The 21171-nt window shown below is 38.5% G+C and overlaps 1 protein-coding gene across 8 annotated transcripts; it reads left to right on the top strand.

Moving 5' to 3' along the window:
* Window positions 1-437: 437 nt before the first annotated feature.
* Window positions 438-21171, top strand: tpm2 (tropomyosin 2 (beta)). 8 transcript variants are annotated; one of them, XM_058411449.1, is made up of 9 exons: window positions 438-728; window positions 3208-3333; window positions 9337-9470; window positions 9742-9859; window positions 11418-11488; window positions 13189-13264; window positions 13707-13769; window positions 13882-13951; window positions 15625-19996. In XM_058411449.1, exons 1-9 carry the CDS (start codon window positions 615-617, stop codon window positions 15705-15707), a joined length of 855 nt encoding a protein of 284 aa, XP_058267432.1. In that variant the 5' UTR covers window positions 438-614; the 3' UTR covers window positions 15708-19996. The 8 variants fall into 8 exon arrangements, with proteins under 8 accessions (XP_058267432.1, XP_058267430.1, XP_058267431.1 ...); XM_058411447.1 differs by lacking the exon at window positions 13189-13264 and adding an exon at window positions 12582-12657 and having other exon boundaries at window positions 442-728; XM_058411448.1 differs by having other exon boundaries at window positions 443-728; window positions 19921-21171.

Genomic DNA, 21171 nt, shown 5'->3' with positions numbered 1-21171 from the left:
GAAGACACTTTAATCTTCACGTCCTTATGAGTTTCCATCATCTTTGGATTTAATTAAAAATGAAGAAGAGGAAATATTCATATGTAGGTCACTAATAAAGGGCACGTACATAAAAAACAACAAAACGAGTTCTTCTGTAGTGTAGGATCAAACTTTAATAAAAACAATGTCAAATTTGTTTAAACTATAAATAAAATGTCAGTTTACTGTATAGAACTGTTTTCTGCGCCTTTTCTAAACTCATACTGTATTAAACACGCAGCCTGTGTTTCTTCCTGTTGTATTCTGTGCGCTTTTACCCCACAACTCGTCCCCACTTGTGCTTTTAAAGAGTCTCCCAAAGATGGACAAAATCTCTCTGTCCAAATCGTAACGCCCTGACCAGCGCGCGCGACGTCACTCCTCCACCGAGAGACTTCAGCGAGCTTTCCAAAAAAAGTGCTGCTCTCGTTTTGGACAGGATTCCTGCCTCCCACACCGCCCAATCCCAGTCAGCCGCTGGACCTTCACTCTCCTGGAGCCCTCGGTGCTGTTCACTACTTCTCATCAGCCCTCTGCGTCTGCTCCCAGCTTTCTCATCAGCGTGCAGGAGACACTGCCCCAAAGTAGCCACCATGGAGGCCATCAAGAAGAAGATGCAGATGCTGAAGTTGGACAAGGAGAATGCCATTGACCGCGCCGAGCAGGCTGAAGTGGACAAGAAAGGAGCAGAGGACAAATGCAAACAGGTATTGGAGTGTGTGTGTGTGTGTGTGTGTGTGTGAAAGAGAGATTAAGCAGAGGATCCTGCAGTTTTACAATGAATCAATACATAAATAAATAAAATAATAATAATAACAATAAATAAAAAACTTGCTAGTGTTATGTTTAATATAAACTAATAAAAGTGTGTGTGAAAGATTTCACTGGATTGCAGTTAAATTTACAACAGCAGTTAAACAGAATATCAATAGGGCTAAAAAAGGACATGTTTTCACTCAAGTCGTTGTGAAGATCAAGGCTGGACCCTGCGGACGGTTTCTGACCTCATGACGAATACAGCTATTATCAACTTTTTGGATTGTTTTATTTTAGAAGATCTGCCAAGAAATACCAGAGAGACTAATGCTGTGTGTGAGCATCCAGGCGTGAAGTAGACTCCAGTGACAGCTCAGTTATTTGACTAAAGAGCAGACATAATCTCCAGACACACTTCATCTCCTATTTACTCAAATTACTGAAAGAGTTTATTATAAGCAGCTTTAGATTTTTAGTATGAATGAGTCCCAGAATGACATGTATGGAGTCTGACCTTTATATTCAGGTCAACTTGTGGATAAATGTCGCGTTAGGTTTGTAGAATATCTCAGGACCTTCCTGTCTGCTCACTCACCATCCTATGCATTTTTCAGACTCTGCTAAAGCTGCTGTTTCTCCTCCACACTTTTACAAGCCCCATGCTTCTTGGGTAGCAAGAATGTTCTTGACTGCAGTTTGTTTTTTTTACTTGTCTCAGTAAAGAATCTTGGCTTTAGATTACTAGCTCAAGATGATGAAGGATTCGTGTCTGACATTTTTTCCCCCATTGATCATTATTAGGACATTTCTCTGAGGTTTTATAGATATTGTGTTCGTACTGTACATGTTAACTCATTATTGAGGATCATACTGGCCTTGAAGTTGCTGGAGTTTTGCCATGTGGCTTTTCTGGTCAGGAATGTTATCATGAAATGAACAACTCTGTGTTTTTAGGAGTTTGTTTCATTCCCTATGCGGCTCCTGAAGTACAGAGGTTTTTTTTGGAATTTGGAGTCTCTTTTTTCCTTTTAAGTAAGAAGAGCTGTATGGAGTACACAGAAGCATGTGTCCTTGAACCTTTGCCAGTCCTTGTGTGTATGTGTGTATGTGTGTGTGTGTGTGTGTAAGTAATACAATACAATTTTCCAGAATGATCACCATTAAGTGCCCTGTAGATTGCACTCATTTAGACAGTAGAGTTTGATCAGAAGACTCTCCTCTATAAAAATATCTAGCCAGCCTTTTTCCACGCTACATGTGACAGAGTTCTTCTTAATTAGTGTTGCTTCAAAGAAAACCACATTCTAAACACAGTCCTGAACCAAGCGATTTCTTCTGATGACATCCTTGTGTCTTTTTTTCTTTTGTCCATTTCTTTTTGTGCACATTGGTGGGGTCAAGGCTGTGTATGAGGTCAACAGTTATCCAACCAGAAGGTTCAGCAGCAGCCCCAGTGTTTAGATGAAAGATTCCTTGACTACACATGACGTCCCAACGCGATGCTTCACATAACTGGAGCCCAAAAAAATCCCAGTGTGTCTATCATGAGCACATTGTGTTCACACCAGCAGCTCTGTCAGTCATAACAGGCTTTTTATAGTTCTTTTATTTCTGGTTTATGGCCTATTGTGTCTCTTGTTACTGTAGGGACAGGGGCAGCTGCAGGTATCACTTTAAACAGCATTCCAAGTGCTACTTTACCGACTACTTTACTGAATATGTTTATTTCTTTCAGGCTTAACCAGTGACTTTTGCGTGTTTTTATAACAGGAAGCCCATAGGTCCTCACACATCAAAGACTTTGGTTTGGCGCATTGTGGAACGCCTGGGCTTCGATCTCATGGCTTAGCAGGAAGCTTTAATCATGGCCGCCCATGAACTGTGGTCTATTTTTTTTTATAACAGGAGCTGTGGTTTGCGCTGCCATATACAGTAGCAGACTGTCTCTATGGACCAAAGAACACAATATGGCAAATAGGTAGCTATTGCTGTGTCATAGCTGCGCGGCTACTGGATGTTTTATGTAGGCATGTTGAAAGGGGAAAATGAGCCTCACCAGCTGTAGGTCTCATGAAGGCCTTCATCACGAAGGCTGTGTCTTTGTGTCTTCAGTTCCCTTTATAATCCTGTCCTCATGCTATCTTCAGCCTGTCTGCCCTTCGGCACAGCACCGCACTGATTTATGCCTCTAGCTTCAAATAGACTACAATTTACAAAGCCTTTCATTTGCTATATTTTAATGATACTGAAAAGAATTCATTAGTTTATGTCATGCCATCATGTGTGTGTCTGTCTGTGTGTGTGTGTGTGTGTCATATAAGCAAAGACATTTACAGAAATGACAGGTAGGTAATATGAACATTTCTTTTACATCTTTGATCAGGTTTCCTTATTCACTTTAATGTGTGTGTGTGTGTGTGTGTGTTTCAGCTAGAAGAGGAGCTTCTGGGTCTGCAAAAGAAACTGAAGGGTGTGGAGGATGAGTTGGATAAATACTCAGAGTCACTGAAGGATGCACAAGAGAAGCTGGAGCAGGCGGAGAAGAAAGCCACAGACGTAAGTGACACGGAGCCGAGCCTCAGAATAACACACTTACACTTTCATGGGAATAAATCACAATCATTTTATTTAAAAAATGAATTGATAGTAAGCTGAGATAAAAGGCTTGCACGTCCTTGAGGGATCTTACCACGGGGTGGCGCTATTTCGTCAAAATGATAATGTTTTAATTTACTTAATTTTATTTATATTATTATTATTTTTCAAATCTGAGGACATGTCTGACTATATACTAATTACAAAGAAGCTTCAGAATAATCGACTCCTAAATTGGTAAACATTCTTTTCATCTAATATAGTCAAATAAATGTTGTCCTTGTTTTAAACTGGTTATTTTAAACTCAACCATAATTCATTCCAAATGGAAATATGAAGTCTTACATGTACGTCACCATGTAAACACCACGATATCCGCTGCTTTCTCTGCCTAAATATCAACAACTTATCCCTGTCAGTTACTTTTGGGGTCTTCCTTTCTTTACCATGCCAGAAATCCCTGGCGTGAACGACTTAGAAGCGTGTTGTTGACAGGAACTAGAGAAAGTGCCAAGAGCTCCACACTATCACTTACTATAAACACTCCATTACACCAGTCAACACCGGCCATGCGTTTTAATCACTCAGACAAGATAGCAGAAGTCGGACTCTTTTAGATCTCTAGACTATCTTACATTAACTACATTAGCCTTGTATCTCCAGCGCAATAGTAATGACTGTAGATTGTAGATTATCTCTACAAAACTTTCTCCAGCTTCTTGTGTCCTCAAGGTTGTTTGCGGTGACAGCTGTGATAATAACAGAGGGGATACTGGGCCAGATCTGTGCTCTTTGCTCTATTTTGCATTGTCTTGTACACTGTTTAGTGTATTTGTAGTAATTATCAGAGTATGCCGAAGTTTCTAATAAATTTCAATAAAATAACATCGCTTACTGATATGCCATACACACATTTATTTAAAATATATCATTCTTAATCTAAAGCACAGGACGCAATAGTGTTGTGGGTCTAGTGCATATAGTGACATACATCACTCCTTACATCATACATCACACATTATATATTTTATTAGCTCATGATTTGACTCATGATTAGGTTTGAGCTAATACTACAATGTAAGCAGTGTCTGTCAGCATCACCACCCTTTCCTGCCCATGTTCCATGATAACACCGTTTCCTTTATACTTCTGGCCCAATTTCTAATCCTCACTGCTTCTGCCTGACCTCTTTTGTAATATTCAGCAAACAGTTTCCTGCTGTTAAACTGACAGATGCTTGTCATATCATATGTTTATCAAGCAATATATTTACCAGCCCTTTTAAATAACCATCCCCCTTTTTCACCCTTCAACTGGTGATGCCTTTAAACAATTCTTAAATATTACAGCGGAAATTTATATATAAATGAGTACTAGTGTCATAAAGTAATATCTCTCATTAAACTGTCCAAACATGGCAGTTTAGCTCATGAAAAAATAAATCATGCAACACCCGAATCTTGAACACCCGAAAAACACATTAATTGCTAAACGAGCTATTACTTATCAATACTGTGCTATACAGTAAGTCCATGCTTGGATGGAGAAGAAAATTTAAGACTTTACACAAAAAAATGTCCAAATATTTTCCTGGGGCATAATTTTGCAAAGCAATGATACGTTCCAGTACAGAAAATTACAAAAATACACAGTCTTATTACAACTCGAATAGCAGGATGAAGCTCGTCGTCACCTCCATGTGTAATAGTGATAAACAGAGGAAGGAAAAACTAGTATTTTATGGTAATACAATGTTTTACTGCGTAGACGAGAATGATTGATGTCCACCCTGAGCCTTTGTATTGTTATTATATGACCAAAGAAGGTAAAGAATTAAAAGAATGCAGTCATTTGTTTATAGGGCACTGAAGTAATGCTCTCCAGCGCTTGCTCATCACTTCATAACTAGTGTTCCTTTCCAGACACCAGTATGACGGAGCAAGTGTGAACCAGTTTATAGTCCTGCTGAATAAATCACTGTGAACTGTCTAAGTGCAGTCATCATGAACTGAATGGACTGAATGACTCCAGACAGTGTAGTTCATACAACTGCTCCTGTACTGTGTGACCGCATGAAACACTTCTATTAATTAGGTCACTGGTTACCTGAATAAGGAATAAAACACTTGGTGTGGGCTGTTAGAGGAAAATGATCAATGACCAGGTATGATTCAAAAAGAGTTACTGACACCACCATAAATCTGATAGTTTTCCATCACTGTCCAGTTTTCTCTCGCTCGAAGTTAATGAGACAAAAAATGCAAATGAAAAAAAACACCAGTAACAGATTTCCAGAAGGGACAGTCAGACAGTTTTCAGTAAGAAAGGTCAATAGGTTTTCAGTAAAACGAGAACGTTTTCAGTAGGAATAGTCAGTAGGTTTTCAGTAAAAACAGTCGGTAGATCTCCAGTAGGAAAGGTCAGTAAGTTTATTAATATTTTTGCATATAGAGTGCACGTGCATGTAGTTCAGCTTAAAGTAACCAAAATGTATTAGTTAGCATTAGCCCCTTTAACCTGTAACATGAACCGTTATATTTTGGGGGGGAAGATAGTTTAATGCGCGAGCGCCCAGATGGCGTCACGTCAGATAAGAGAGGGGGCGGAGTCTCGGTGACGCAGCGGAGTGTGTAACTTTTCTACAAAAGCAGTTTTGTGTTAGAACACCCCGCTGCTCTTCCTCCAGAACTCTGGAACAGAGGCACCGTGCTTTCAGGACTCTCTCATGAAGAAGGAACTGCACGGGGTTTAGCGGGTTCAGGGTCCGGAGGTGGCCCAAGGATATCTCTCTCTCTCTCTGTGCAGTCCACGGTGTCTGGACTGTGGATTTAGTGCCGAAAACGAAAGACAAACAAACACAAAAACAACCTTGTGGTTAGTGTCGGACTTGAATGACCGGAATGTCGTCCATCGAAGCTGTGAAAAGAAAAATCCAGACTCTGCAGCAGCAGGCGGACGATGCAGAGGACCGAGCCGAGGCTCTCCAGAGAGAGGTGGACTCAGAGAGACATGCCAGGGAGAGGGTAAGACCTAGTCCCTGAAACAGAGCTAGAACACAGACATTTGAGACGGAGGAGTTTTGTTTGTCTAACTCTCAAAAACCTGTTGCCCGTTTGTGGTCATTTTGTAGTGTCTCGACTTGGTTAGGCCTTTGGAGAGCAGATTCAGTTACAGTGTTACTATAGAGACTCTTCCTCAGGCTGGTCATGGCCTTCAGCAACACGAGACTCATTCATAAACTCACCCAAACGGACACTCTGGAAAATAATAAAATGCATATTTATGCAAAGGTGGATTGGAAACTAGAGATATTCTTTAAAAAAAATGTGTTTGTTTCAGTAAGTTGCTGGTGACCAATTTGGTTAACTTAAAATTATAATAATGAACTCTCAATAAATCTACAGGCCCTATATTTACTGTATTATTTACTACACTGTAAAATCAATTTCATGCCATTCCTTTAATTTGTAATAAGATGGCAGTAGCTACTAAACTAGGTAGGATAGTAAGTAGGATACTAAACTATGTCTTTCCTTGTCACTAGACTGGTACTCTTATTATTTTACTGTAATTATTACATAGATAGGAAAATATAGGTATACTATCCTCATAATTAATATAAAAATACTTGGATAATTGTTAAGTAAAACTTTAAAGCTACACTTCATACACTTTTTGTTGTGAATTATATATTTTTTAAAGGTGTAAGCTTGAGCATGAGTGCCACTCCACCAACATCTATTGTCCATGTCGATAAGGACTGTTGGGGTTAGCTGATTCTGGCACTTTCAACTGAGACAAATGCATCCAAGTTATGCCTTTCTTCCACAGCCTAACTCGATAGCTGCAGTAGAGACTTTAGTGGTTTCAACCAGCAAGACTTTTTAGCCAACCTGCTCCCACTTCCTGTGTCTCCTCCCAGTCTTCATCTCCATTGGCTTGACTCAACCTGGCCTCGATCCCAGAGAGCACAAGGTTAATCATTTCCTGTGCTCTTCGTTGCATGTGAGCAAAAAAGACCTTGGGAATGTCCATGCTTCTCGTATATCAGATACCTTAGTGCTTGACTTTACTGTAGAGAGATTTCACACATACGAGACCCAGAGCCGTGAACTGAAGCCTGAATAAATGTGTTCAAAATCATTTTTGAAAGAAAAAAAGCTATTAATAATGCATTAAAGAGGATGAAAGAAGAATGGGAGCATAAAACATTTCCCCAGATCCCAGATAAGTTATGTTGAATGTGAAGGCACTCCACCAACAAAACTGCTCTTACTTCGGATCCTTAAGAGCTCCTGGAATTGTTGGTTTTTGAAATCATTTGGCCTTCAGCAGTTAAATTAACAAATAGAGTTGCGTTGATTGTGAATTATTCGTTTTAGCCATATTTGGGATGCCATTTGCGGCATTCCACAGCTGCCCTGCTGAAGTACACTGGAACTGGTTGAGACTGTGAGGATTTGACAGAGCGGGGGTCTGATTATAGCGGTCGTCTGCTGGGGAGTGAGAGAAGAACACTAGCTCTTTTGTGCTTCCTTTGGCTCAGTGGGAAACGTGGAATGGTGGAATGTGAAATCCAGAGTCTAATCATCTCAGTCATCAGCATCTCCTCATGGACCTGTAGCTTCATCTCTCCACACTTGGAGCAGGGTTTACTCTGGTGTATACACCTTTAACCTAGAAGTGTAGCAATACATATCAACATAATCTTCGCATAAGAAGGGTGCTTTGGACCTTGGTTTGTACACTAGTATGTGGTATATCTTTTTTTCCTAGCCTAAATTGTTTGGCTAATTCATTGTTAATAGATGGACTGAATGTGGAAATAAATTCCATATCTAATCAAAAACAAAATTCTGTAACATTCTAGATATTATTTTGTATTTGGAGACATTAATAGAGCACGCTGGCAGATGAACAATAGAGGCTGAGATATACAATAGGCCTTGCATTTAAAGAGCGAACAATGCTTTACTATATACAGTCATGGGAGAAGAAAGAATTTCTTTTTTATGTGGCTTTCAAGGTTGCATTGCAGGAGATTGACTTTATATTTGGTTTCTATGCAATTGAGACATGGGCCTTAACATAAAACTGACTCTCGCTCACCATGATACGAAATAAGGAACAGAGCTATGGCTTTTATTCAAGTTAATAACTTGATAATAATAACATTTATTAACAATAAAATGTTTTATAGCTTAAGTAAATTAGAAACATAAACTTGGTGTGTACTTTTATAGGAAAATGTTTAACAGTGGGATTGTTTATTCCCAACACAAAGTAGCGTTACTATTACCACCCCAAAGCTGAATAAATGTTCATTTTTTAAGAATGACATCTTTTATATGATGTCATTTTTCTTCAGTCATTTTTCACAAAGATTTTCACTTATATCTCCGTTAGTGAGGCCAAAAGTGACATTTTTTCTTTCTTTTCTAGCAGATCAAGTGTTCGAACATGACATCACAGTTTGTAGAGTTTTCCTTCATGCTCACGTAGCCTGCTTTAGGTCACCATGTCTCATTTTTTGCAACCAAACTGTAAATATACTTTATATAGTTAGCAGCGTGATGAGTAGCTAGCTGGGTAAATGAACTTTACATCGTGATTCTTATCTGAAAAGCATTCAGAAGAAAATCATGCTTAATGTCCCATGAGAGGAAGTCTATACATGCACAACCCCAGGACTTCTGGTTCCCATGGTATACGTCTAAGTAATGATATATTGATTGCTTTAATAATATCCCAAGGGTTACTGTGTCCAGAGGGTAGACGTTTTAAGAAAACAGCTGCATGCTTTGATTTATAATGGCGTGTCCAGCTACACAGGCAGTGCAAAGTCTACTGGAGACAGACAGAACATATACGCTTCATACTACCACATTATTCTGTGTGTAATAGAAAATCTAGACTTGTTTGTGTTCTGCTGTGTTTTTGATCTTTGTGGTGTTGTTCTTATAGGCAGAGGCTGAGGTGGCCTCCCTGAACAGACGTATCCAGCTGGTTGAGGAGGAGTTGGACAGGGCCCAGGAGAGACTGGCCACCGCACTGCAGAAACTCGAGGAGGCAGAAAAAGCTGCAGATGAGAGCGAGAGGTGATTTATTTGCATTTTAGGAAATGTAAGACCCTCAGCTCTGAGCTTGTAAAAAGATAGACAAGGCTGTGAGTGTTTGGCTAGTTTACATGGATGTTTTGAATTTGGAAGTCTTCGATAGTCACAGACCTCAGGTAATAACTGTATGGTTCAGCTGTAATGAAAGGCAGCATGAGTTAGATAGAGTTATTGAGAACTGGGTTGGAAAGTGGTGGACTAACTGAAACATTCCTGAAAAGTGAACTGTTTTTTCTACTTCTTTGGTTCACAGAGGAATGAAGGTCATTGAGAACAGAGCAACAAAAGATGAGGAGAAAATGGAGCTTCAGGAGATGCAGCTGAAGGAGGCCAAACACATTGCAGAGGAGGCTGACCGCAAATATGAAGAGGTGAGTAACTTTATTCCTGAGAGGTCATTTTCAGTTATACATTATATACATGTTTAAATATAGAAACATAAATACTTTTGTATGTTTTTTATATAAGGTCTTGTGTATATTTAATTACCCTCATTTCTTTCCGTACTGTTGTGAAACCTCTGCACTTACGTGTGGAAGATCTAATGGTCTTTTTCCAGTGCACTGAACAGGGTCCTTTTTGTCCCAGGAGCTGAGCTGTGTTTTTTCCATTAGTCAGTCCAGTGCAAATGATTGCACATGATTGGTACCAACAGGAATCAGTTGGACTTTATCCACAGACAAGCACAGATTAAAAGGACAGAAAGAACGAACAAAAGAAGGAAGCTCATAAAGAAAAGCTGAAGAAGAAGAATGGTTATAGCTATATAGAGAGATGTTTTTTGTTTCATCGTATTTTCTGTGATTTAAGTTGATTTAAATTTAATGATAGGAAAAGCACATACTATTCATCAGTGTTTTATAAGGAATTCTGTTGTAGCCAATTAAATTGGTTAACTAAATGGACAGCGGTATTGAGCAGCATCTTTACTGTGCATTGAAGTGATGCTGCACTTGATGTACTCTCATGACTTGTGTGAGTTCCACTGGCTCTTGTTTAGACTAAATCTTATTTTTGGGTAAACAGTGGAAGAACGTTTAGAATGTTAAATAGGCTGCACTACATGTAGTCCAACAGAGAACCTACATTTCCATTTTGGCTTCTCAAGGCCATGTAATTTAGCTATTAGCTTTTTCCCGAAGTGTGGAATCGATGGACTTCTCGCCAGGATTTTTTAGTACATTCTGATCAGTTCAACCTGTTGGCACAAGTGGTACTATTTACTGTGACTACTCCTGTGTCTTCTTGCTGTCCCTGGTGCTAATGAAAGGGCTTTGGTGTGGAGAGAAGCTTGAAGTATGATGGAAGCATCTGAGAACCTTTTCAACACTTTGTAGTATACATCAAATAATTAAACCTCTTTTGAAGCAGTCCATCTGTATAGCACTACAGGACTGAGTGTTTAACATGCAGCAGGGTGTTAAGACTGGTTAGTTCTGGGTTTTTATTTAAAACCGATCAGGGGATTGTTGTATTAAGTCCATCAACTCTACATTTAATGCATGTAGGAGCAGTACTTAGTATATAGAGACTTCACCAACCTCCATGTGCATGCTTGTTAACAATTTCAAGAGCAGATTCACATGTGACATGACTCTTGATCTCTCTTGACTCACTGTAGAGTCAACACCGCATTAACCTTTGGAATACAAACCTTTAGATTTACTGCTTGTAGAGCAATTTTGACACGCTGACTGCTCAAATGCTGGAATCCTAACGTTTGGTTATGGTTACATTACGTGTGTCGTGCTGTTCGACTACAGAGTCAAGAACTATTATAGATATGGAGCTGTCCTTTTATTGTCCTCCCTATAGTGCTTACCTACAGCTCCTATCCCTCTACCTCACAACATATTAATCAGGAAGCGGCACTTATGTTTGTCACTGTATTACTGTGTTGTTAACTGGTTGTTTGTTGTTTACCTGCAGGTGGCCCGTAAACTGGTCATCCTTGAGGGTGACCTTGAGCGCTCTGAAGAGCGTGCTGAGGTGGCTGAGGCGTGAGTATTATTTACAATCAACAGAGTGCATGTATGTAGTTTAGCTGCTACGTGTGTTATGACATTTTTGTCTTAATATTACCCAATAATATATTTGTTCTATATATCTGTTCTTGCTGTTAAAAATACATTTCATTAATTGTTTGAATGTTAAATATTTGTCCATGTTAAACGTGTAGTATGTTCACTGTTATGGTTATATTTTGCATGACAATTCATGCAATATGCTGCATGTTTGTGGTGTTTGAAAGACTTTCCAAAGCAAAGAGCAGCATAAAATGTCATGTTTCATGTTGTGAATGATCTGTTTACGACTCTCGATCATTTCCAAGAATTTGCATCAAGGTACTGTTGTCTGATCTCGAGCCACACCCATGTTGTATGTTTACAATTACAGTGTAGGTCAAGCTGGAAAATGAAGAGTTATTTAGTTAAACCCATTACCACAGGGCATAATTAACAGTTTTGGAAATCAAGAAACGTTTTAAATATAAAATGATTACGCCAAAATGGAACATAATAATTTTCTCAGCAGTCAGAATGGAATCTTTAAGGATGTTTTTCTCACGTTACACAAATGACAAAATGATAGAACCTCACTTGTAACTGAAATAGATGCATTCTGGTTTTCAGAACCATATACACTAGAAAATTTCAAACTTTTGAACTATTTTCGAGGTACTAAATATTTTTTTAGCCTTTTTTTCTACTTGTCACTTGTCAGCCTGGCTCTCATTACTGCATATAAACTAGCAGCATACACTAAGCAGCAAGCAGTAGTTTGCTCAGCAGTAACCGGATGGCCACGGAAAAAAGGTGGGGTTTGAGATCGGTCAGTTGGATCATATTAGTATGACTGTCTTATTTGTTTACCAGCTGCCTTTGGTCTTTCAGTCACTGCACTCTGTATGTAGAAAAACATTGAGTGAGAAAGAAAGAACAGCTCTGAGGTTCTCTAACCACAGCGAGGATCTTGGTCCTCTCTCTCCCTTTGTTTCCTAAATGCATGCTCCAATGCATCCCACCCCGGGATACACCATGTTTGTGGCTCCCTCCTCTCCCCCCATTCCCTGCTCATGTTGGACTAACCCAGTCGAGTCAGACAGCTGGAGGAGGAGCTTAGACTCATGGATCAGAATTTGAAGTCCATGATGTGCGGGGAGGAAGAGGTACAGCAGTGACTGTTGCTCAATCACCTTCATATTAATGCTGGCTTTCTCTCTCCTCCTTTCTTGCTGGAACTCACTAACCTTCATGGTGCTTTGCGTAACTCCAACCCTGGGCTTTGAATGGCGTCTGTTTTTTTCAGCTTGTAGGTGAACCATCTCTTCTGCCTGGCAAAGGTGGCCCCTACTAAAGCCTTAGGAAAGAGACTTCAATACAATAGCAGCATTGTAAAATTGCAAGATGACTTCATTCTGTTTTGTACATCTGTATATGTATGAAAAAATACTAGAAGTCTTTTTCCTAATGCATGTTAGCTAAGCACTTTTTTACGTCCCACAGGTAAGTTTTTATCCTTAGCTGTGTCCACAGAGTCATCTGGTATTATCAGAGACACTTCTCCTTCCTGTTCAGGTTGGGGTCTCCTTAGCTTAAACTTTAGCTTTTTTCCCATCTCCTTAAAATGCTCTTTCTCTTTTCCTTTTTCTCTCCTCTTTTTTCCCCCTCTACTTTTCACCTCTCCGTCTATGGCACAGCAAATCTGGTGACCTTGAGGAAGAGTTGAAAAATGTCACCAACAACTTGAAGTCTTTGGAGGCCCAGGCAGAGAAGGTAGGCCAAGCAGCAACAGCTGGTGGCTGTGTTACTGTGAAAAGCCAACAGAGCCTCCCAATTACAGTGCTGAGCCCAAGCTCACGGGTGTTTGGGTAACTATAGAGACGGTTACTGAAGCACTAAGTGGGACAGTACAAAACCCAAAGGCTTCCTTGCAATACAATAGGACCTGTAAAAAAAATCTTATTTATCCCAAGTGGTTTGTAGTGTAGTAATAGACTAACTTCTCTGCTCAAGTTACTGATAGCTAATAAAGTATTTTTTCTGAATTCCTCCTTGATCCCTAGTGCCACGCTACTGTATTAGTAACTAAATCTCTTCGGGATTAATGTCTCTGCATTTTCTCTGTATTGCTACAAATCCTGCATAATCTTAAATTTTTTAAGCTTTAAGCTTTTTGGTCTTTATATTAATGTTTCCACAATTCTTTAATATTTAGTACTCAACAAAAGAAGACAAATATGAGGAGGAAATCAAAGTGCTCACTGAAAAGCTGAAAGAGGTGAGCAGTCTGTTAAAGCTTTTATACTAGATTAATATGAAATACTTCTAGTTCCAGCAAAATGTTGGGTTTTTTTTTTTGTTGCTTGAAAATATTTTCTTTCTGTTCCCAGGCTGAGACCCGTGCTGAGTTTGCAGAGAGGTCTGTGGCTAAACTTGAGAAGACCATCGATGATTTGGAAGGTACAGTAGCAAGTTATCAATAAACAGGATTGTCTTTAATTAATTAATTAATACCTCCTGGTTATTAACTACGTGTGTGTTGGGAATGTTGCACTCTACCATGTGTGATATTTTTACAAAGTTGTGTTTTTATCATATGCTTGTATTCACTTGCATGTGAGTACAAATCTCTACTATGCCACAGCATGGCCAGGGAGTGAGTTACTCTTTCCCCGGTCAGTCAGAGAAACATTAGCCAATCATGTGATCTGTTTGAGTATGTGGAAGAGGGCAGATAGCACCTTTCCTCAGAGTGTATCCAGCTGCCCTATGCTGTAGCATGAGCATGATTTTGGTGGCTTTATCTTTACATATTTCAAAAGAAGCATGTGTTAGACTTCACCCTTTCTAGTTGGTATTAGTTGGTTCCTAGTTCCTAATTAGGTTTAAAAAATAGTGCAAGCAGTACAATGGGTTTTTTAAACTCTTTCAGCCTGTGGGGGCTGGAGACAAACTAATTATAGAATTAACCAGACAGTCAGAAAGCACTTGAGAACCAACAGAATATATCTATGGTTGTCAAGCTTATACACAATACAGTTTTCTGTGGTCCTACCAGAGCCAAAAGGATTAATAGTGTGTCTCAATTGGCTCTTAAGAGTTGATGGATGAAAACTGATCTTGATAATCAACTGATTATTCATTTTTTCATATATTTACAAGGGAGTTAATATAAATTGTTAATTTTCTTAAACTGGGGCTCTCTAATTTGCCTAGTGTCTTTCTTTCACAAAAAAAATGTTATTCCACTCCCAATAAGAACAAACATTGTGGTCTGTTGTGGTTTAGAATTAACCCGTTTAATGGGAAATTAAGTATGGTATGCTATTGCTTTGCACAAACAGGGTGTCGCCGAATTGAAAATCATTAATATTAACATTAAAAAATTACTGATATTAAATCTAACATAGTTAGATTACACTTCATGATAAATTTTTCTTTTTATCTCAGTGTGCTTATTTGTGATTATCATCAGTCTTCTTGCATTCGAGCTTTAAATATTTATGTTTTTGATCTGTCGAAATGGTTGTTCATGGAAACGAGACACTCGGTATGAGTTTTATGTGGATTGTGTGTGAACGAGTCGAATCGACTGCACAACATTAACAAGAGCTTGAGGTCGCATGCAGCTGTTAACTTTTAACTTTTCAAAAAATGTGTTTAATCAGCTTAGAGTATTGCAGAGTTTTAAGTCCAGAATAGAAGTTTTATTCTGCATATAAGCTTTACTGTCCAATAGTTATGATGTCCAATATGATTTTATATAATTTAAAGCAGTGGTCTTCAGTCTTATCAGCAGATTTTCCCATGCGGCTGTCAGCTTTAATTTCGGCCATATTTGGAGACAAATCGAATATCTGACTGAAGACAGAGATGAGTAAATTGGATGCGCCTCCTACTTAGAATAAAAACCCTGCAGCCTCTCTAGCAGATAAGATTGATGATTTAAGATCTGAGTTACACCAGGTTTAGTGCATTTTGTCATTTTGTAAATTTACTACCAGAACTGTTTCCTCTTTCTGACCCATCTCTTCTTTTTTCCCCACTATTTGTTTTTGTCTGTTTCTGTGTCTGTTCCTTTACTCTGCCTTTGCTCTGTGTGTGTGTGTGTGTGTGTGTGTATGTAAATGCAGACGAGGTGTACGCTCAGAAGCTGAAGGGTAAAGCCCTCAGTGAGGAGCTGGATCTGGCTCTCAACGACATGACAACGCTTTAAATGCACTGCCTCACCCTTTCTCCACCTGTGCCTTTTTCATCGTCCTTGTTTCCTCAGTTCTTCTTTCTTTGGCGCTTCCTACAGCTGTCTCGACTGGGGTTTACTTACTGTCATCCTCGCTTGTTTTTAATTCCCTCCATTCCACTATTTAATGCAGATCTCAGTCTCAATCATCAAATCAGTTTTCAGATAAAACTGCATACCCCAGGGAGCCGGTCTGGGTCCTACCTTTTTTTCTCGACTATTTTTTGAGGTAGAAACACTGTGTTCTGTTTCATTACCTTTCTGTTTAGAAGATATTTCTCTTCCTGAGCTTTGCCGGTTTGTCAGTGTTTACGCATCTGCTTCATTGTTCTGCTGGAACTTGTTCAGTATTTGTTCTCTGTGTTTCTGTAGTGCTTTATTTTCTCCCTCTGTAATAAAAAGCAAAAACCCCTTAATTTTCTTTTTTCCCCTCTTTATTTTTCCACTCAAACACTATTAATGCTATTCTGCATGTTCATTGCCAGTTTGTTTATAGCTTTGGCTGGAATTCAGAGTTTCACTGCCAAGAATATTATGATTTATATCTTTGTTAACTTAGACTTTATGTCTTATTTGTTAGGTTCAGCAGAGACAAGCCAAATGTCTGTTAGTAATTTTGGGATGCAGTTGGTTAGAAAGAGAGAGAAACGGACAACGATACATGGAGAATTATGACTTATATGACTTGTATTATTTTTATAGATCCATTTCCTCTGTTGTTTTCTTCCTTTTGTGGAATGAACATTGTTTTACTTTCACATTTCATGCTACTTTGATTTCCATTCAAAATCCTAAAAAGCAGCAGCCTCTCTTTAATTCCTAAAAATGTAATCTTTAAAGGAAGGAAAAGAAACATCATAGGATTTTTAATGGCTGCGGCTGTAGGATAAGGTAAGTGTTAACAGTTGTAATAAAAACAGGTCTAAGAAATGATGCCGTTTCCATACCGTTCATATCTACTGGTGTATATGTATACATATATATATATATATACACTACCGCTCAAAAGATTGGGATCACTTGCATATTTCAGCTTGATTTCAGCTCCAGAGGAAGACTCCATCAGCCAATCCAACTTGTGGGAGATGCTCCAGGAATCATGGAGTGAAATCTCATCAGATTATCTTGAAGAATTGACCGCTAGAATGCCCAGGCTGTAATTGCTGCGAAAGGTGTTTTTTTTTTTTTGATAAAAGTTTGAAGAAAACATTCATCATTTCCATCAAAATCATTATTTCTAACTCTGACATGTCAGCATGTCCTGTTCTTTTGCTATATTTTCCTGTGTGTTTCCTTGGAAAACAATAACATTTTTGAGTGATCTCAAACTTTTGAGCGGTAGTATATATATATATATATATACATATGTGTGTTTGTTTGTTTGTTTTTACAGATGTAGTGTATATATTGAAAGAGAACATTTTTCCCCAGATTTGATCTCCAGTAGTGCTGAGACCTTCTTTGCAATGCCTTGTGCTTCTGACTGCACTAACCCCTCACTCCCTCTCTTCTGTACTGTCATTTATCTTTCTCTCTGTCCTGTCGGCTCTTCCTCTGTACCTGGCTGTCTGTGATGCTGTGGAAACAGATCTCTTGCATAACTGTGGAGAAAAAACGCACTAATGAGCTGAGAGTACTTCTTAATGAGCTCAGCAGCTGAGCCTCTCCAGATGAAATTCTCTTCCTGTTCAAAATTATTCACCATCATGTTTTGGGAGGTAATAATGTGAACTCTATTTTTCAGACTGCAGCATGTATAGTTAATGAATTGTGTTATTTGGGCCATAAACTGAAACGTTTGCATATCGTTCTCGGGGTAAATATCTTGTGGTGGATTGTGGGTCAGCGTTGAATCAGTACCTGCCATATAATGATCCATTATTTAACTATGAATGATCTTCTATAGTGCTGAGCGTGTAGATGAGTATGTTCTTCATATGTTTTCTTTTATTATGTACTGCTGACTTGGAAATATGAAACCAAACCGTATGAATGAAAATCAAATCTACAGCACCAGAAACATTACACACATATAAACTAATTTCTTATGTGCACCATCCATGTAGCTGCACTTTGATGCTGTTCACAGTTTGTCAGCCTCGCTTCACCTCATCCATCATTAAAGCAGAAAGACAGTATTATTTCCAGTCAAAGCTACCTCTGAGGACAGACATTTTATCTTGAATTGTGTATGGAATAAGTCAAGAATAATAAATAAAACACAGCAGAGCATGTTGTTGTAGTTAAATAATCAATAGCAGGGTGGTGTGATGTGATCTAGGCAAAATGTACTTCCTTTTATCATGTCTGAAGTTGGTTATTTTCCAATTACAGCACAACCAACATGATGTTTCCTCGTAAACATCAATTGACCATAATTACCAGTAAAACAAAATAATATTTGATTTATTAATAAATTGCGCTGCTATAATATCATGCTTTTTGTAGTTATATTTTATGTCATGGAACATCAACAAAGCAAATTATCATTTCAATTATAGCAGCGATAAACAGTCGCTCCTGCAACAGCATCTTTCTTAAAGTTTATAGGACAGAAAAAGCAGCTTGTCATGTTGAGAAAATCACACTGAGAAACCAGAATGTGGAAAGTCCTGAGGACATTTGTTTTGTGAACAAAAAAGTACTCACTGCTGACACTAGAGACTTTATTTTTATTTTTATTAAGCAAAAATGATCATCTCTATAACAAAGCTTTATCAGATGCTTTTTTTGTTGAATTATAGCAAATTTGTTTATTATTATTAGGCTTATATTATGTGGAACGTTCCTGTAGATGAGTTGTTATTATAGAAATAGATCATTAATATAAACCTGTGAACATCACGTCAGAGTAAGTGCTGTGCCGAGACTGGATCACCAATCAAATTATATCTCAGTATTTACTCCAGTGGTTCTGTGGTCCATTTCCCTGGCCTTTAGTGCTGTCGTCGTTTGCTCAGCACCCGATCTCAGAATCATAACGAAAATGATTCCCAGCAGTACATGGTTTTATTATTTTATTATAATTTTAAATCAAAGGAGCTTCATCTCTTTCGAGGCCACAGTGACGAACATAAATGGAATTTTTTAAAACCTCAAAGGAAATATTTGTCCATTCTTTTTCTCTATGACTTTGAAATCTAGTCTGCTGTTTATTAGTGTGAGTAACTGGAGCATGGGAAATTAGTTTATATGCTTCCATCCTTCCCTTTATGAGATTACTAATGCTTATGTGAACTGGACCAATGCTTATATACAAAGACATGTTCTTATTTTCGGGCTGTAATTTTTTATACTTTTTAGAATGTTGTCAGTTACTGCTAAGAATGTAACCCAATGTTCATGAGCTCATATTCCACTGACCACTGAGTTATATCGTTAAGATTAATCTACAACACCTTTTAATTACTGTAGCTGTAATGTTCCACTGTAGTTAGGTCTCTGCACAGGAGCATCACAGACATTTTGACAGCTGATGTCTGATTACAAACCTGATTAGACGTATGTCTGTTTGCTGTAACACATAGCTGACAGTCACAGAGGAAGTCATACTTAACAAGGAAGATTTTAAACATTTCCAGGCAAATGACCTGCATCTACCTTTGCATTTGTTATCCTTAGATAGACAGCTAAACCTCATTAGTCAGAATTTGTGTTCAGTATTATCTGACGGCCATCACACATATGTGAGATTATATTTTGATCAGAAGGAACATTACTGAAACATTTTCACCTTGTGCTATTAATTGTGCCTGGACATTTTTGTCTAATCTCCCCGGTGTGCTGGAGGCGCTGAGCCGAAACAGCCGCTGTCCTCTGAGACTGCTCCTTTGTGCTGCGTGAAACCTAAACCTCACCTGACATTTCACTCACACAAACACACTACCCAGTCTCTGTGCTGAGAGAGGCCTCAGTCTCACCTCATTTAGGGACCAACCAAAAGTCAGGAATCTGCTTCTTGCTCATGATTGTGTATGCCAAATCAAACACAGTCACGTACTTCAACTGTCTACTGTATTAATGACTAATGTAAACGTAATGAGTGTTGCTTTTTTTAATCAGTGGAGGAATTGGACTTATTGGTATGTGTGGTGTAGCACTTGCTTTTTGTGCTGTGTTGTTAAAGTAGCTTCACTTTCTAAGAGTCTTGTTTCCTCACTTTGTCCTTTTTGTTTCCCTCTGCCAACAGAGAAACTAGCCCAGGCTAAAGAGGAGAACTTAGGCATGCACCAAGTGCTGGACCAGACTCTAATGGAGCTGAACAATTTATAAAGTGCAAAATCTGCGTCACAAACAAGAGTCTTACATGGCATAGAGCTTTCCAGCTGAGCCCCATGCAGCAAACCCATGCACACACATCCCTCACAGGGGTAAGGTCCAAGTAGCTTTAGCTTGATAGCTCCCGATGCCCTGAAATTACACTCTGCCATTTTATACATGTAGATAGACTCTCTGTGGTATATCGCTCTAAGACACAGGCCCAATCAATCAAGTTTTATCAGTAGAATCAGTAGTTCATCCGTCAGTTCCCATGAAGTGACAACGTGTGGATTTAGAGTAGTTCTGATGCATAAAACCAAAGTTACTTTTCTGTCTAATTACTAATAAGTGTTTGTTCTAACCAAGGAGCTGCTTGTTCATTCATTAACATCGAAGCTTTAACCTACTCCACTGCCTCATCCCCTGAGCTTTAGTCATTCCACTACTTTACTTGACCAAATTATATCCAAATCATCAGAGGGACTCAATGCTTTTTATTATGGAACAATTGATTTCTTAGTTTGCTCTTTATGTGTCATTAATATAGACTGATTTTATGTGTGTAAACAAAGCACAGAATTACAAGTTATAATACATATTTACTGATTATCATTGTTTTAATTAGTGCTTCTCTACATGATTAATCCACCTGCAGATATTTCTGACAGCTCATAAATCCACTCTTTCTCCACTCTACTAGAGATCGATAGAGGACTAATTTTAGTACTTTTGGTCAAGAAATTTGTGTATTTTGTAGTTACTAGTATGTGACAGGAGCAGACTCAGGTGCATGTTTACAGATGTGACATCAGTCTACTCATATATTCACCAAAAATGACCAAATGTCATGGCCAAAGTATCAATGCTGACTAAAATCACTGTCAGTTTACTCTCCTCATGTTTGATTTCTGAATGTGGATTAGTTTGACAGTTTGTAATGTCTAAAGTACTTCCTGTGTCATGATGTTTCCCCTGAAATTCTTACCATGGTGTATTAAAACTGGTGCGCATGCCACTGAGTTACACTATTTTTAAAAAGAGGATTTTTTTTGTTTAGTTGTGGCCTTTTAGAATCATTGATGGGAATGTGATTGATCAGTTAAAGTCCATTTTTAAAGCATCACCTAACTATGCAATTGTGTAAGCTCTTTGTTAAAGATGATTAAAATGTTGAATACAA

This window comes from Hemibagrus wyckioides, linkage group LG16 (genome assembly GCF_019097595.1).
Source record: "Hemibagrus wyckioides isolate EC202008001 linkage group LG16, SWU_Hwy_1.0, whole genome shotgun sequence".
Lineage (NCBI taxonomy): Eukaryota > Metazoa > Chordata > Actinopteri > Siluriformes > Bagridae > Hemibagrus > Hemibagrus wyckioides.
This window is presented reverse-complemented; position numbering and strand designations above follow the sequence as displayed.

Coding starts and splice junctions, on each gene's coding strand:
- tpm2 (XM_058411448.1), top strand. CDS start 615: ATGGAGGCCATCAAGAAGAAGATGCAGATGCTGAAGTTGGACAAGGAG. Junction 3,334..9,336: donor CGGAGAAGAAAGCCACAGAC/GTAAGTGACACG, acceptor TTGTTCTTATAG/GCAGAGGCTGAGGTGGCCTC. Junction 13,770..13,881: donor TCACTGAAAAGCTGAAAGAG/GTGAGCAGTCTG, acceptor TTCTGTTCCCAG/GCTGAGACCCGTGCTGAGTT.